Here is a 12,966-nt window from a genome sequence, read left to right as displayed (position 1 = left end):
ATGAGTTGCAGAAAAAACAGATGTGGAGACTGAGGTTGGTGTTGGCTGAGTAGAACAGGGTAAACAGGTCCTGAGGGGAATCCAAGGTAGTGGTGGTGAGATGTGGAACAGGAGACAGGAGCCAGAGCAGTAATAAGCAGAGATTACGATCTGGCAGAGAGGAAGTGGCAGGACTGAGTATTTGTAGAGGTCTTGATTATGGAACGAGTTGCAGCTGGTAGAGATCTGCTCTGTCTCCAGCACACCTGCCTCCAACCACACAATCACACAGAGAGGGAGAGGGAGAGTGTACACGGGGAGTAACTGCAGGTCAAAAAGACACCGGATGAACACCAGAGGGCGTGACAGGAGCAGATGTGACATATGCGGATGACTCAACACTATACACGTCAGCTACTACAGCGACTGAAATGACTGCAACACTCAACAAAGTGCTGCAGTTAGTTTCAGAGTGGGTGGCAAGGAATAAGTTAGTCCTAAATATTTCTAAAACTAAAAGCATTGTATTTGGAACAAATCATTCACTAAACATTAAACCTCAACTAAATCTTGTAATAAATATTGTGGATATTGAGCACGTTGAGATGACTAAACTGCTTGGAATAACCCTAGATTGTAAACTGTCGTGGTCAAAACATTGATGCAGTAGTAGCTAAGATGGGGAGAAGTCTGTCTATAATAAAGCAATGCTCTGCCTTCTTAACAACACTATCAACAAGGCAGGTCCTACAGGCCATAGTTTTGTCGCACCTTGACTACTGTTCAGTCGTGTGTTCAAGTGCCACAAAAAAGGACTTTCAAAATTTCAACATTTCAATTGGCTCAGAACAGGGCAGCACGGCTGGTCCTTGGATGTACACAGAGAGCTAATATTAATAATATGCATGTCAATCTCTCCTGGCTGAAAGTGGAGGAGAGATTGACTTCATCACTACTTTAAGTTATGAGAGGAGAGTTGAATGCATGTTGAATTCACCGAGCTGCCTGTCTAAACTACTGGCACACAGCTAGGACACCCATGCATATCCCCCGAGACATGCCACAAGGGAGGCACACAGTACTACATAGAGCCATGACTACATGGAACTCTATTCCACATCAAGTAACTGATGCACGCAGTAAAATTAGATTTAAAAAACAGATAAAAAACTCCTTATGGAACAGTAGGGGACTGTGAAGCAACACAAACATTGGCACAGACACATGCATACACACACACACACACACGATAACATACATACACATGGATTTAGTACTGTAGATATGTGGTATTGGTGGAGAAGGGGCCTGGGGGCACACAATGTGTTGTGAATGTATTGTAATGTTTTTAAAATTGTATATACTGCCTTAAATTTGCTGGGCCCCGGGAAGAGTGGCTGCTGCTTTGGCAGGAACTAATGGGGATCTATAATAAACCCCGGGAAGAGTGGCTGCTGCTTTGGCAGGAACTAATGGGGATCCATAATAAACCCCAGGAAGAGTAGCTGCTGCCTTGGCAGGAACTAATGGGGATCCGTAATAAACCCCAGGAAGAGTAGCTGCTGCCTTGACAGGAACTAATGGGGATCCATAATAAATACAAATACAAATACATCTGGGTTTTTAATTTCACCTGTGATGTTAGTGCAGATCAAGGAGAGGAGATGAGTAGAGGAAGCCACTAGAGACTATTGAGACTGGGCCCTTGAGTGTTGTGTTGTGTCTACTGACAGGTCCCTCCTCTCCAGGGAAAGCTGCAGTACATGCGTGTGCTCAACGATCTTCCGCCCTTTGGAGGCTTGCTGTTCCACACCGTCGGACCGGTAATGGCAACATTCTCTTATAAACATGCCCATATCGTATTCCCACATTATATATCCCACTCCTTTATGATGAATTTCTCTTATGTCAAGGTACAGCTCATGTTTATGTTTTCCTGTAGCCTTGTAGCATCCCAGGCCAGACATCCAAACGGATACTACATACATGTATATATATATATATATATACTACAGTACATATCATTTTGAAGAATGCATGTTTCTGAGATAAGTTCTTTGCTGTTGTTCCATGAATTCAGAGCTCTCTCTGTGTTGATAGAATGTTTGATTGATTGATTGACTGATTGATCCACAGGATGAGAAGCAGTCGGCCACTACGCTGCTGGTGGGTCCGCGGCACGGCATCGGTCATGTGATCGACCTAAAAAACAACCTGACCACGGTTCTGACAGAGTTCAGTCGTGTTGCTAAGATACAGCTGCACCGGGAGAACCAGGGCGTTGCCCGCGTAGAGGTGGCCATACAGGAAGCCAAGGTATGTGACAGATTGAACACATCTACAACTATAGATTTAGAAGGACATTATGAAGCTCAGGATGGAACTCATTGCACCATACTAGTAGGCCATGGTACCAAACATAGATTTTCGCTGCACAGAAGAATTCCTTTCAAATTCAATTAAATCAAACCTGTGAGATAAACCAAGTTGAAGTAGCGGTATGGTCATTATATTAAATATACAGTAAAATGCTTTGTTGAAGCCTCCAAACTCATTTCCATCCCTGCTCCAACCTCTGTGTATGAAGATGTGTGTGTTTCAGAGGGGCTGAGATGAAGCCAATACATAGTGCATTCAGGAAGTATTCAGACCTCTTGACTTTTTCCACATTTTGTTATGTTACAGCCTTATTCTAAAATGGACTAAATTGTTTTTTCCCCCTCATCAATCTATACACAATACCCCATAATGACAGAGCAAAAACAGTTTTTTATCAATTTGAGCAAATTGCTACAAATAAAAAAAATGGAAATATCACATCTATATAAGTATTCAGACACTTTACTCAGTTTTTTTATTTATTTTTATTTCACCTTTATTTAACCAGGTAGGCTAGTTGAGAACAAGTTCTCATTTGCAACTGCGACCTGGCCAAGATAAGGCATAGCAGTGTGAACAGACAACACAGAGTTACACATGGAGTAAACAATTAACAAGTCAATAACACAGTAGAAAAAAGGGGAGTCTATATATACATTGTGTGCAAAAGGCATGAGAAGGTAGGCAAATAATTACAATTATGCAGATTAACACTGGAGTGATAAATGATCAGATGGTTATGTACAGGTAGAGATATTGGTGTGCAAAAGAGCAGAAAAATAAATAAATAAAAACAGTATGGGGATGGGGTAGGTGAAAATGGGTGGGCTATTTACCAATAGACTATGTACAGCTGCAGCGATCGGTTAGCTGCTCAGATAGCAGATGTTTGAAGTTGGTGAGGGAGATAAAAGTCTCCAACTTCAGCGATTTTTGCAATTCGTTCCAGTCACAGGCAGCAGAGAACTGGAACGAAAGGCGGCCAAATGAGGTGTTGGCTTTAGGGATGATCAGTGAGATACACCTGCTGGAGCGCGTGCTACGGATGGGTGTTGCCATCGTAACCAGTGAACTGAGATAAGGCGGAGCTTTACCTAGCATGGACTTGTAGATGACCTGAGTACTTTGTTGTTGCACCTTTTGCAGCAATTACAGCCTTGAGTCTTCTTAGGTATGATGCTACAAGCTTGGCACACCGGTATTTGGGGAGTTTCTCCCATTCTTCTCTGCAGATCCTCTCAATCTCTGTCAGGTTGGATGGGGGAGCGTCGCTGCACAGCTATTTTCAGGTCTCTCCAGAGTTGTTTGATCAGGTTCATGTCCGGGCTCTGGCTGGGCCACTCAAGGACATTCAGAAACTTGTGTCGTGGAAATTCAGTACTGAGAGAGATTTGGTCATTTTTTCAAACAATCATCTTTATTTAATATCAATTAATTATTGCAATAATGAGGCTGGTCGACCCTCCCACCCTTGAGTGTTGGACCGAGTAACCTAACCTTTACACAAATGCAGAGTACTATATATAGCTGACACTAACAATGCTCAGTCATGTTTGGTTTAACCCCCCTCATGCAGACCAAGGAGCATCATAAGTCACTCTGGGTTCATCCTGTTGTTATCTGCACATGGGTTGTTGTCTTAACCCCTTCCTGGCTTAGTTTCCCAGATGCAAGGATGATTTAGAGACAATGAGGAATTGTTCTAAACTCCTCCTGGCTATCTCTATCTCTGTTACACCCACCACATCGTGTCTACGTAATGCAGTCTTTAACTAATTTGTCAGCTCAAGTCATCTCTGGTGACCATAACGCCCAAATTAGCTGCAGGGAACTAGAGTGGAGCCCATGAAAACACAGAATTAAACAAAACAGAAATATCCTATTTGTTAACTATTATTCCTAACTATTAATATCAAACAAACCAGGTAAATATGTCATTTTTCTATCACAGCCACTCCTGCCTTGTCTTGACTGTGTGCTCAGGGTCATTGACCTGTTGGAAGGTGAACCTTCGCCCAAGTCTGAGATCCTGAGCACTCTGGAGTAGGTTTTCATCAAGGATCTCCCTGTACTTTGCTCTGTTCATCTTTCCCTCGATCCTGACTAATCTCCTAGTTCCTGCTACTGATAAACATCTGCACAGCATCATGCTGCCATCACCCTGCTTCACCATAGGGATGTTGCCAGGTTTCCTCCAGACGAGATGCTTGGCATTCAGACCAACGAGTTCAATCTCGGTTTCATTAGACCGGAGAATCTTGTTTCTCATGTTTTGAAAGTCCTTTAAGGGCCTTTTGGTGAACTCCAAGTGGGCTGCCATGTCTGGCCACTCTACCATAAAGGCCTGATTGGTGGAGTGCTGCAGAGACGGTTGTCCTTCTGGAAGATTCTCCCATCTCCACAGAGGAACTCTGGAGCTCTGTCAGAGTGACCATCGGGTTCTTGATCACCGCCCTGACCAAGGCCCTTCTCCCCTGATTACTCAGTTTGGCTGTGCGGCCCACTCTAGGAAGAGTCTTGGTGGTTCTAAACTTCTTCCATTTAAGAATGATGGAGGCCACTGTGTTCTTGGGGACCTTCAATGCTGCAGAAATGTTTGGTACCCTTCCCCAGATCTGTGCCACGACACAATCCTGTCTCGGAGCTCTATGGACAGTTCCTTCGACCTCATGGCATGGTTTTTGCTCTGACATGCACTGTCAACTGTGGGACCGTATGTCCAATCAATTGAATTTACCACAGGTGGACTCCAATCAAGTTGTAGAAACATCTCAAGGATCAATGGAAACAGGATGCACCTGAGCTCATTTTTGAGTCTCATAGCAAATGGTCTGAATACTTATGTAAATAAGGTATTTCTGTTTTTATTTTTATACATTTGCAACAATTTCTAAAAACCTGTTTTCACATTATGGGGTATTGTGTGTAGATTGATGAGGAATAAAAAATAATTTCATAATTTTTAGAATAAGGCTGTAGCGTAACAAAATATGGAAAAAGTCAAGGTGGCCTGAATACTTTCCTAATGCACTGTACATCATTGGATAAAGCAGAAGACACATTTCCGTTTGACCTTGTGTACAATTGGACAATAAAGAAATCCACATCTAAAACATAATTATCCCCTCCCACCCCTGCAGCCTCTGGTCCTGTTGATGGAGTGGCCTGATGCCAGTAACTTCGCCTGTCTCATCTCCGGCTACTACAAGCTGTTTGTGGATCCCAAACGAACCATCTACTACCGGACACCTGGTCAGTCTTATATGATCAAGGCAGGTATGTTAGTAGTCACCTCCTTGATTTATACTGCTGGTTAGGACTTGCAATGAAGCTGCATATTCACAATATCTGTTGATGTTTAAGAAATGGATCGGTAAGTCTAGTGTTTCGGGAGGTTGTTATAGAGATTCCATTATTATTAGCTTTAGATAAAACTGAAAATGTTTTTAATTTACTGTTAAAATCCTTTCCATACTCTTTGCTTTGGCTACATTTCCTATCAATAAAACTCAACATCCAAACTCAGTATCCAAAGGCACGTTGACTGAATATCAGTTTGCATCTCAAGGACTCTATTTACAGGTTTTAGTGTGTGTCTGCAAGTGTGAGGCATTGCATGTAAACCATTATACTGCAACCAACTCTAGTCAATCCATCTGGACTGACACCTGCTTCTCCATAATGCATCTGTGCATCCGGACCTAAACCATATCAACAGCTACCAATCACCTCTGCTGTCGCTTCTCCCATCTCCATACTGAGATCTCATCTTCATCGGACTATTCTCTCCCTCTTCCTTGCATAGGGTAACATTTTGTGGTTTTTGCCTTGCTTTTTTTCTGTGAAATATATATGTAATATTCAAACATGCACAGCTCTGTTTCCATCTGCTGTGGTGGTGTGCCTGCATGAGAGGAAGGCTGCTACGTCCCATAACATCCCACCAGACTTACCTCAAACCTCCAACTCCAGTCTCCAGCATCCATCACTGAAAAAAATCCACCAGCCTTCGCCTCTATTTTCCCATAAGGACCCACTCCATCTTCCCATGTGATTCCTCACCTCTCAGCCTCTCAACTGCTCTGAAAATTCTGTTCGCAGATTACAGAGGTTCCCACCACACCCACCCGCGCTCCGGCACTACAGCTGTGTCCAGTGGGGACCGACGAGGGGACGAGAGGGAAAGACCCCATACGAGGGACCCAGGGTCCCAGTCTCAGAAGACAGCGACCGCCCCACTGCCCGCAGAGTCCCAACACCTGGGTCTATGCCACGTCCATCTCCGTGAGCAACAACAGCTGCAGGAGCTCCAAATGCAGGCAGAACCTGAGCTCGACGTCAACGAGAACTTAATTTCCCAAGAGGCACCAGGGCGGCCCCGTACCAAGTCTGACCCGACGCTGCAGAAAACGGAGACGATTGCCAGGAGGCCGGAAAGCCCCGTCCAGGAGAGCTCAGTGGCCTTCAGGAGCAGAGCCCAAACCATGGGGCAGTCCCAGCGAACTACACGGTTCTTCTGTGACTCCTGCAAGGCCAGGTTGAGGGCAGAGGGAGTGGCTGTGGCCTTGAACGGTGGACGCAGCAGCGCCTCATCAAAGCACTGCTCCAGCGCCTGTGCCTCCCGCGATGGAGGTGCAGTAGACTTGATGGCCCTGCCTCCCCCGGGGAATGAAGAGGAGGAGGAAGAAGAGGTGGAGGATGTAGGAAGAAAGCTGCAGCTGCCCCATCCGGCCATTGCTGCTCCTCCACCTGGGTTCAGGGACAACAGCTCGGACGAAGATGACGCCAAGAGAGGACGGAAGTCTCGACCAAACCCTGTCCCCCGTCCAAGCCCTGCAACCGGGGCTGCAGTCAGCAAGAGCTCTGCTAAGGCTTCTTCCAAGGAAGTGGTACCGGCTACAGACGTCCCGGTGACGTTGATAGACAACGTGGCCACCAGGACAGTACGGGACCATGCCCAGGAGCTGGATGATGCTCTGGTGTCCACTCTGCAGGCCCTGGAGGCCCTAGCTGCATCAGAGGACTTCCCCCATCACCCCCAACAGCCAGCTCAGACCACAGGTCAACATGCCGTGTCATGCTATATGGACTTCTTCTCATATAGAGAGTCGAATCTAACCACCAAGGGCTCCTCCATTGCTAATGGTTCATTTTAGGGCACAGTGACTACTAAGGGGCACTTTGAAATATTTGTATACACTGAGTGTACAAAACATTAGTATTGAGTTTCACCCTCTTTTACCCTCTACAGTTCGTCAGGGCATGGAAGTGCTGAAAGCTTTCCCTTAGGGATGCTGGCCCATGTTGACTCCAATGCTTCCCACAGTTGTACACACTGGAAACTGTTGAACGTGAAAAACCCTGAAGCACTGCAGTTCTTGACACACACTCACCTGCCTGGCACCTACTACTATACCCCGTTCAAAGGCACTTAAATCTTTTGTCTTGCCCATTAACCCTCTGAATGACACACATACAATGATTAAAGTGGATTGAACAAGTGACATCAATAAGGGATCATATCTTTCACCTGGTCAGTCTGTCATGGAAAGAGCAGGTGTTCCTAATGTTTTGTACACTTCAGTGTAGCTGAAGGGGAGGAGACGGGTTAAAGAAGGATTTTTAAGCCTTGAGACATGGATTGTGTATGTGTGTCATTCAGAGGGTGAATGGACAAGACAAAATATTTAAGTGCCTTGAACGGGATATGGTGTCAAGTGTCAAGCACACCGGTTTGAGTGTGTCAAAAATTGCAATGCTGCTTTTTCACGCACAACAGTTTCCCGTGTGTACAACTGTTGGAAGCATTGGAGTCAACATGGGCCAGCATCCCTGTGGAACACTTTAGACAACTTGTTGAGTCCATGCCCTGATGAATTGGGGCTGGCTTGACAGCATAATTCAAGTTCAAAGCTTTAACATCCCAAAACAGGGACAAAAATACTATGTTTTGACGTGTTGTTTTACAGCACACTGCTTGATACTGAACATAGTCTCTTGTGTTGTATCTTTTGATAGCGAGAGAAACACAAGAGTTCACTCAGTCTTGATTAAAATTCAGTTTGATGCAAAACAAGGTTTTGCTCACAGACGGTTAGCAGAGCTTTAAAAGAAACATCAAGAGATTTTTACAAGTGTAAGTATTTAGAAACAGTGTATTTGATGTGCCATCTTTCAAAAATCAATGACTGTTTTCCATCTGTCTGTGATGTTGTATGACGTCCGTGTGACCCTGATAGTGTCTTGTGTTTCTTTCTTTCCATAGGGTTGATTGTGTTGGCGGCCATTACGCCTGAGTCATCGCTAGACTCAGGGCACGAGACCAACTCCTCTGAGCTGACAGACGTCTCAGAGATGGTGTCGGCCATGAAGCAGCACCAGAACCAGGCCTACCTGTTGGCCCACCATATCAACAAGGAGCGTATCTTCAGTCGCAGAGACTTCCCCTTGGCCATACCAGGCTGCACCACCCAGACTATTGGAGGCGGTGCGTTCTCCATGGGTCAGATCCGCGGCAGCTGCCCCTCGAAATCAGTGATCCTCAGTAAGACTGTTCCCCTAAAGCTTAGCCCTGGTCAGGAGACTGCCAGTCCAGGCCTCAGCACAGTGGAGCAGGGGAGTGACGTTACCCAAGAACCAACGCAGAGTGAGCCGAGTGAAGGCAAGAAGGCAAAACCAGAGCCCACCAAAGCGTGCACCCCAGACCGCCCTGCGATGTCACCTGAGGAGCTGGGGCAGGCACCTAAGGTCGGCAAGGATCAAAGGTCACCCGGTACTGCTGTGGGCAAACTAAGCCCGAATTTCTCTGTGGGCGTCAAGGGGAAGAAGTCTGCGCCTTTGAGCCCGGCCACTACCAACAAAGCCTTACCTATTCTCTTGCCTGTGGACAGAACTGCCTCCGCCAAGATTTGCCCCACAAACATGTGCCAAGATGCCGAGACTGCCTCTAGCAAGACCATCAAGCCTTCAAGCTCTAAAGACCTCTTGCCAATTGATGACCTGTTCTGCACATGCCCAGTTAGAGAACCCGGGCCACAGCTAAGACTGAAGGATCCACATACCCAGAAGGTGGTGGTGTTCCACTCCTCTTCCCCTACAGATGATGAGCGTCTTTGTGCCAAAGGCCTCCAACTGGCCAGCAGCAAAGAGAGCACAGTGAGAGCAGCAGGAGGAGCAGGAGCAGACCCCATCTTGGCCAAGCCCAGACCCCAGGTCCCAACCAAGTACTCCCAGTCCCCACACATGCCTGTGAAAGCTGAGAGGAAGGAATCAGCAGAGGCCAAGGCAGAGAGGTCCCAGGGTAAAGCTCAAGCTGAGCCACATAAATGCCCCCCGAAGACATTCCCTCTCCTGGGAGACCCCACACACCCTACCTGCTCTGTGGACAAGGTCTCTACTCTCTCCTCTGCTGACAGCAAGAACCAGGGTGGCGGTAAAGGGAAGGCCCAGCGTAGCGCTCCCTTCCTAAGTATCAAGAACCTTCTGTCGGCCACGTTCCCAGCTCGGATACGCAGGGAGACTGATGAGCGCCGAGCCCAGCTCCAGAAGGTCCGGCAGTACGAGTTAGAGTTTCTGGAAGAACTTCTGAAGCCCAAGTCGTCTGGGGGCGAATACCTACCCCAGGGGTCCTCGCCAGTCCCCTCAGGCACCCCATGTGCTTGCCAGCTCCTTACAAGTCCTGTGCTAAAAGCCCCTGGAATCTCCAGAGAGCAACGCCGCAGCTGCGACTGCAAGAGGATGTGCAGAGGCATCCGACTGCCCGATACGCCGGTCGGCTCAATTGCAGAGACACAGCAGCATAGAGGTAGAGAGAGACCCCTCTCCAAGACCCCTCCAGCGAACTCCAAAACCCCTCACCCCCAGGGAGCTCAGAGGAGACCTCAGACCTTAGAGATCAAGACCACCCGAATCCGCTCGACCAGTCTGGAGTCGCGGGAACCCAGGGGGGAGCAGGCTTCCTGCTTGCCCACCTGCACCTCTCGCACCCCAGACTGCATGGGCGCTCCGCAGTACAAGAAGCTCCAGAGGCGGTATAGCATCGGAGAGGTGGACAATGCTGAAGGCACCCAGCTGTACACCGAGATAAAACCCAAAGCCAAAAACCTGGAGAAGGAAATGGAGCGAGTGAGGGCCGCAGGGCTGAGGCTTCCAACAACCGTGGAGCCCGTTCACAATCAAACTCACACGGCTGCTGCAGAGGCAAAGGGGAAGAAAGGAGTGTTCTTCATCCAGGGAGAAGAGCTGCTGAGGGAGAGCAGAGAGGGGGCGCCGACGGAGATGCTGCTGGGGCTGCCTAGCGAGGACAGTGACGACAGGGAGAAGTGCTGCTCTTTCTGTTTCTGCTACAGGAAGTGTGAAGCGGCGGACGAGAGCAGCGAGAAAGAAGAGCTCTCCTACTCCACCACCCTCCAGGTCCTGCCCGGGATGCAGCTGGGCTCTCAGACCTTGCCCATTGTCAGCAAAACGCTCCAGGTTCTCCACGCTGAGGGCTGCAGCGGGGAGGAGGAGGAAGTAGAGGAAGAAGAAGAGGAGCCGCAGACACAGGAGATCGACCTCCGGGCCTGCGGGACTCTGGAGGGGAGCCTGGCGAGGGTCGAATCCCTGCAAGGAAAGACGTTCAGCCTGCCGGACGGTTTCCTCAATGCCCAGCTGGATGCTAATGAGCTGCTAGCCATCCTGCGACAGTGCGCTAACATTCCCCAGGTGGATAACGAATCACGCCTACAGCCGTCCCGGATCGCCGAGTACAAGCAGGAGCTGGCAGTGCGCTTCAAAGAGTTCAGGGCGGCGTGCAGGCGGGTGGCGAGCGTCGAGAAGAGCCCCACTCGCATGCTGAGCGTTGTTACGGCCAGCTTCCTGGTCCTCTGCGAACTGACTCAGACCTTCATCAAGCTGGTTAGAGGGGTGCGTTCAGAGGCCCAAAGGCTGCAACTGTTGCGGAAGGTTGAAGAGGTTGCTATCAATTACACTTTGCTGTTGCGTGCAGCCGAGGAGGCGATGGGCCACTCCAGTAGTCTGCCTAACAAGAGCGTGAGTCCCCAAGTTACTACAACCTCCACTAACATGGGCTCCCTCTCTCGCCCAATCAAAACCCTGCCTACCCAGTAGAGACAAAGAATGGGGAAGTTAGTAAATAATCATATATGACAGTTGGGAGTGTGGGTGGCTGGGACCACATTCTCAACGTCCAGTAGTTATTTATTGTTTACAGGGCATGCAATGATCCATCCTCAGCAAAAATCGCAATGCAACTGCTCCATGATGTGTTTCCAGGGGCTGTGGCAGTTGCAGAGTGGCCCTGTGGTGTTCTAGCATAAGAGACAGACACCTGGGCAACGCTGTACAAAAGGTGCAAGGACCTACACCTCTGAAATGCTGTGTGAAAACAGGGCTAACCACTCCTCCATGTCAACTCTCACATTACAGAGGTCCGTCTCATTATTTTCTATGTATATTTGAGTTGTATCTTTTTAGCAAAGTATACCTTTTTGTGGAGAATAAAAATAATGAAAATAATATATAAAATGATATTGAGTATAACAAATGTAAAGAGTAATCCATCTACAATAAATGTGCTCTGGGCAAAAATACAGCAGAGAAAATGTCAAAGTAGCGAATTCTGTGAATTAAGTAGTCCAAAGCCTGGGTTAGTAGTTGACGTGTTTGTTTGTTACATTTTCTAACTGTTGTGACACAATACGTTCTGTTGGTCATCTGGACAATGCCATGACCTGCACCTCAACAATATCACATACATCACATTCAGAATGTTGTACCTCCTGTGAGATTGGAAAATCCACACATTTGAATTGGGTTGACATAAAACAAATATGAGGCCCATTTACTCACCTGTAGAATAAAACCACTGGTATGTAAACACCTAGTGTGGGCAGATATAACAGAAACGCTAACTCACTAGTGGCTAACCAATCAGCTGGGTAGGATCAATGTTCTTCATGAAGGAAATGAAGGCAGCCTCGCTCTGCAGTATTTAGTGTAGTCAACCTCACGTTGCTGTCTTGGTTAGAGACACACACACAATACTCACACACGACAATCACAATCCACACTAAACCGGCACATCAACACTTGTAAATGAGAGATCCACTTTAGCAAGCTTAGCCTTAGAATTTTGCACAACCTTCAGCATTTGCTCCTGTTCACACATGATCTACGTTCATGTTTTGTTTACATTCAGTCAACTGAACACTGGTCTAGAAAACAAACTCCTCATACACCTTCCATTTTATAAACTATTTCATCTTAGAAAAGATTCAAGTTGCTATATTCTTCTCTACAATAATTTTACAGGATTCTGTGTCACAAACAATTCAATGGGGTTATACTTTTTGCTCTCTATTTGTGCTGTTATCCCTTGTGCAATACAGGAGATATATATAAATCACTAACACACAAAGTAGTTTTCTATGTATTTTAATAAAACTGACACCTGTGTTTTCTGTCTGAAAACGTCTTTCTGTCTCCTCCTGTTGTCAACCCACAGAGATCGAAGCAGCCTACAGGTAACCTCAACAGAAACTATTCAGACTCTGTTATACTCTGACAGGATACTATTCATACCAGGCCACGTGAATTATTTCACTGCAC

General features: G+C 47.1%; 1 protein-coding gene across 1 annotated transcript in view; it reads left to right on the top strand.

Moving 5' to 3' along the window:
• LOC139390704 (FERM and PDZ domain-containing protein 3-like) overlaps positions 1-12,093 on the top strand; it is a 241,364-nt gene extending 229,271 nt beyond the window's left edge. The window contains exons 12-16 of the mRNA XM_071138018.1: positions 1,713-1,802; positions 2,116-2,295; positions 5,499-5,634; positions 6,460-7,419; positions 8,624-12,093. Of these exons, the coding sequence (XP_070994119.1) occupies positions 1,713-1,802; positions 2,116-2,295; positions 5,499-5,634; positions 6,460-7,419; positions 8,624-11,466 (4,209 nt within the window). The 3' untranslated portion in view covers positions 11,467-12,093. The remainder of the gene's footprint in view (positions 1-1,712; positions 1,803-2,115; positions 2,296-5,498; positions 5,635-6,459; positions 7,420-8,623) is intronic.
• Positions 12,094-12,966: the final 873 nt, after the last annotated feature.

Source organism: Oncorhynchus clarkii, chromosome 31, assembly GCF_045791955.1.
Source record: "Oncorhynchus clarkii lewisi isolate Uvic-CL-2024 chromosome 31, UVic_Ocla_1.0, whole genome shotgun sequence".
In the NCBI taxonomy this organism is placed as follows: Eukaryota; Metazoa; Chordata; class Actinopteri; order Salmoniformes; family Salmonidae; genus Oncorhynchus; species Oncorhynchus clarkii.
The sequence above is the reverse complement of the archived record's forward strand: the minus strand, read 5'-3'. Positions and strand labels throughout refer to the sequence as shown.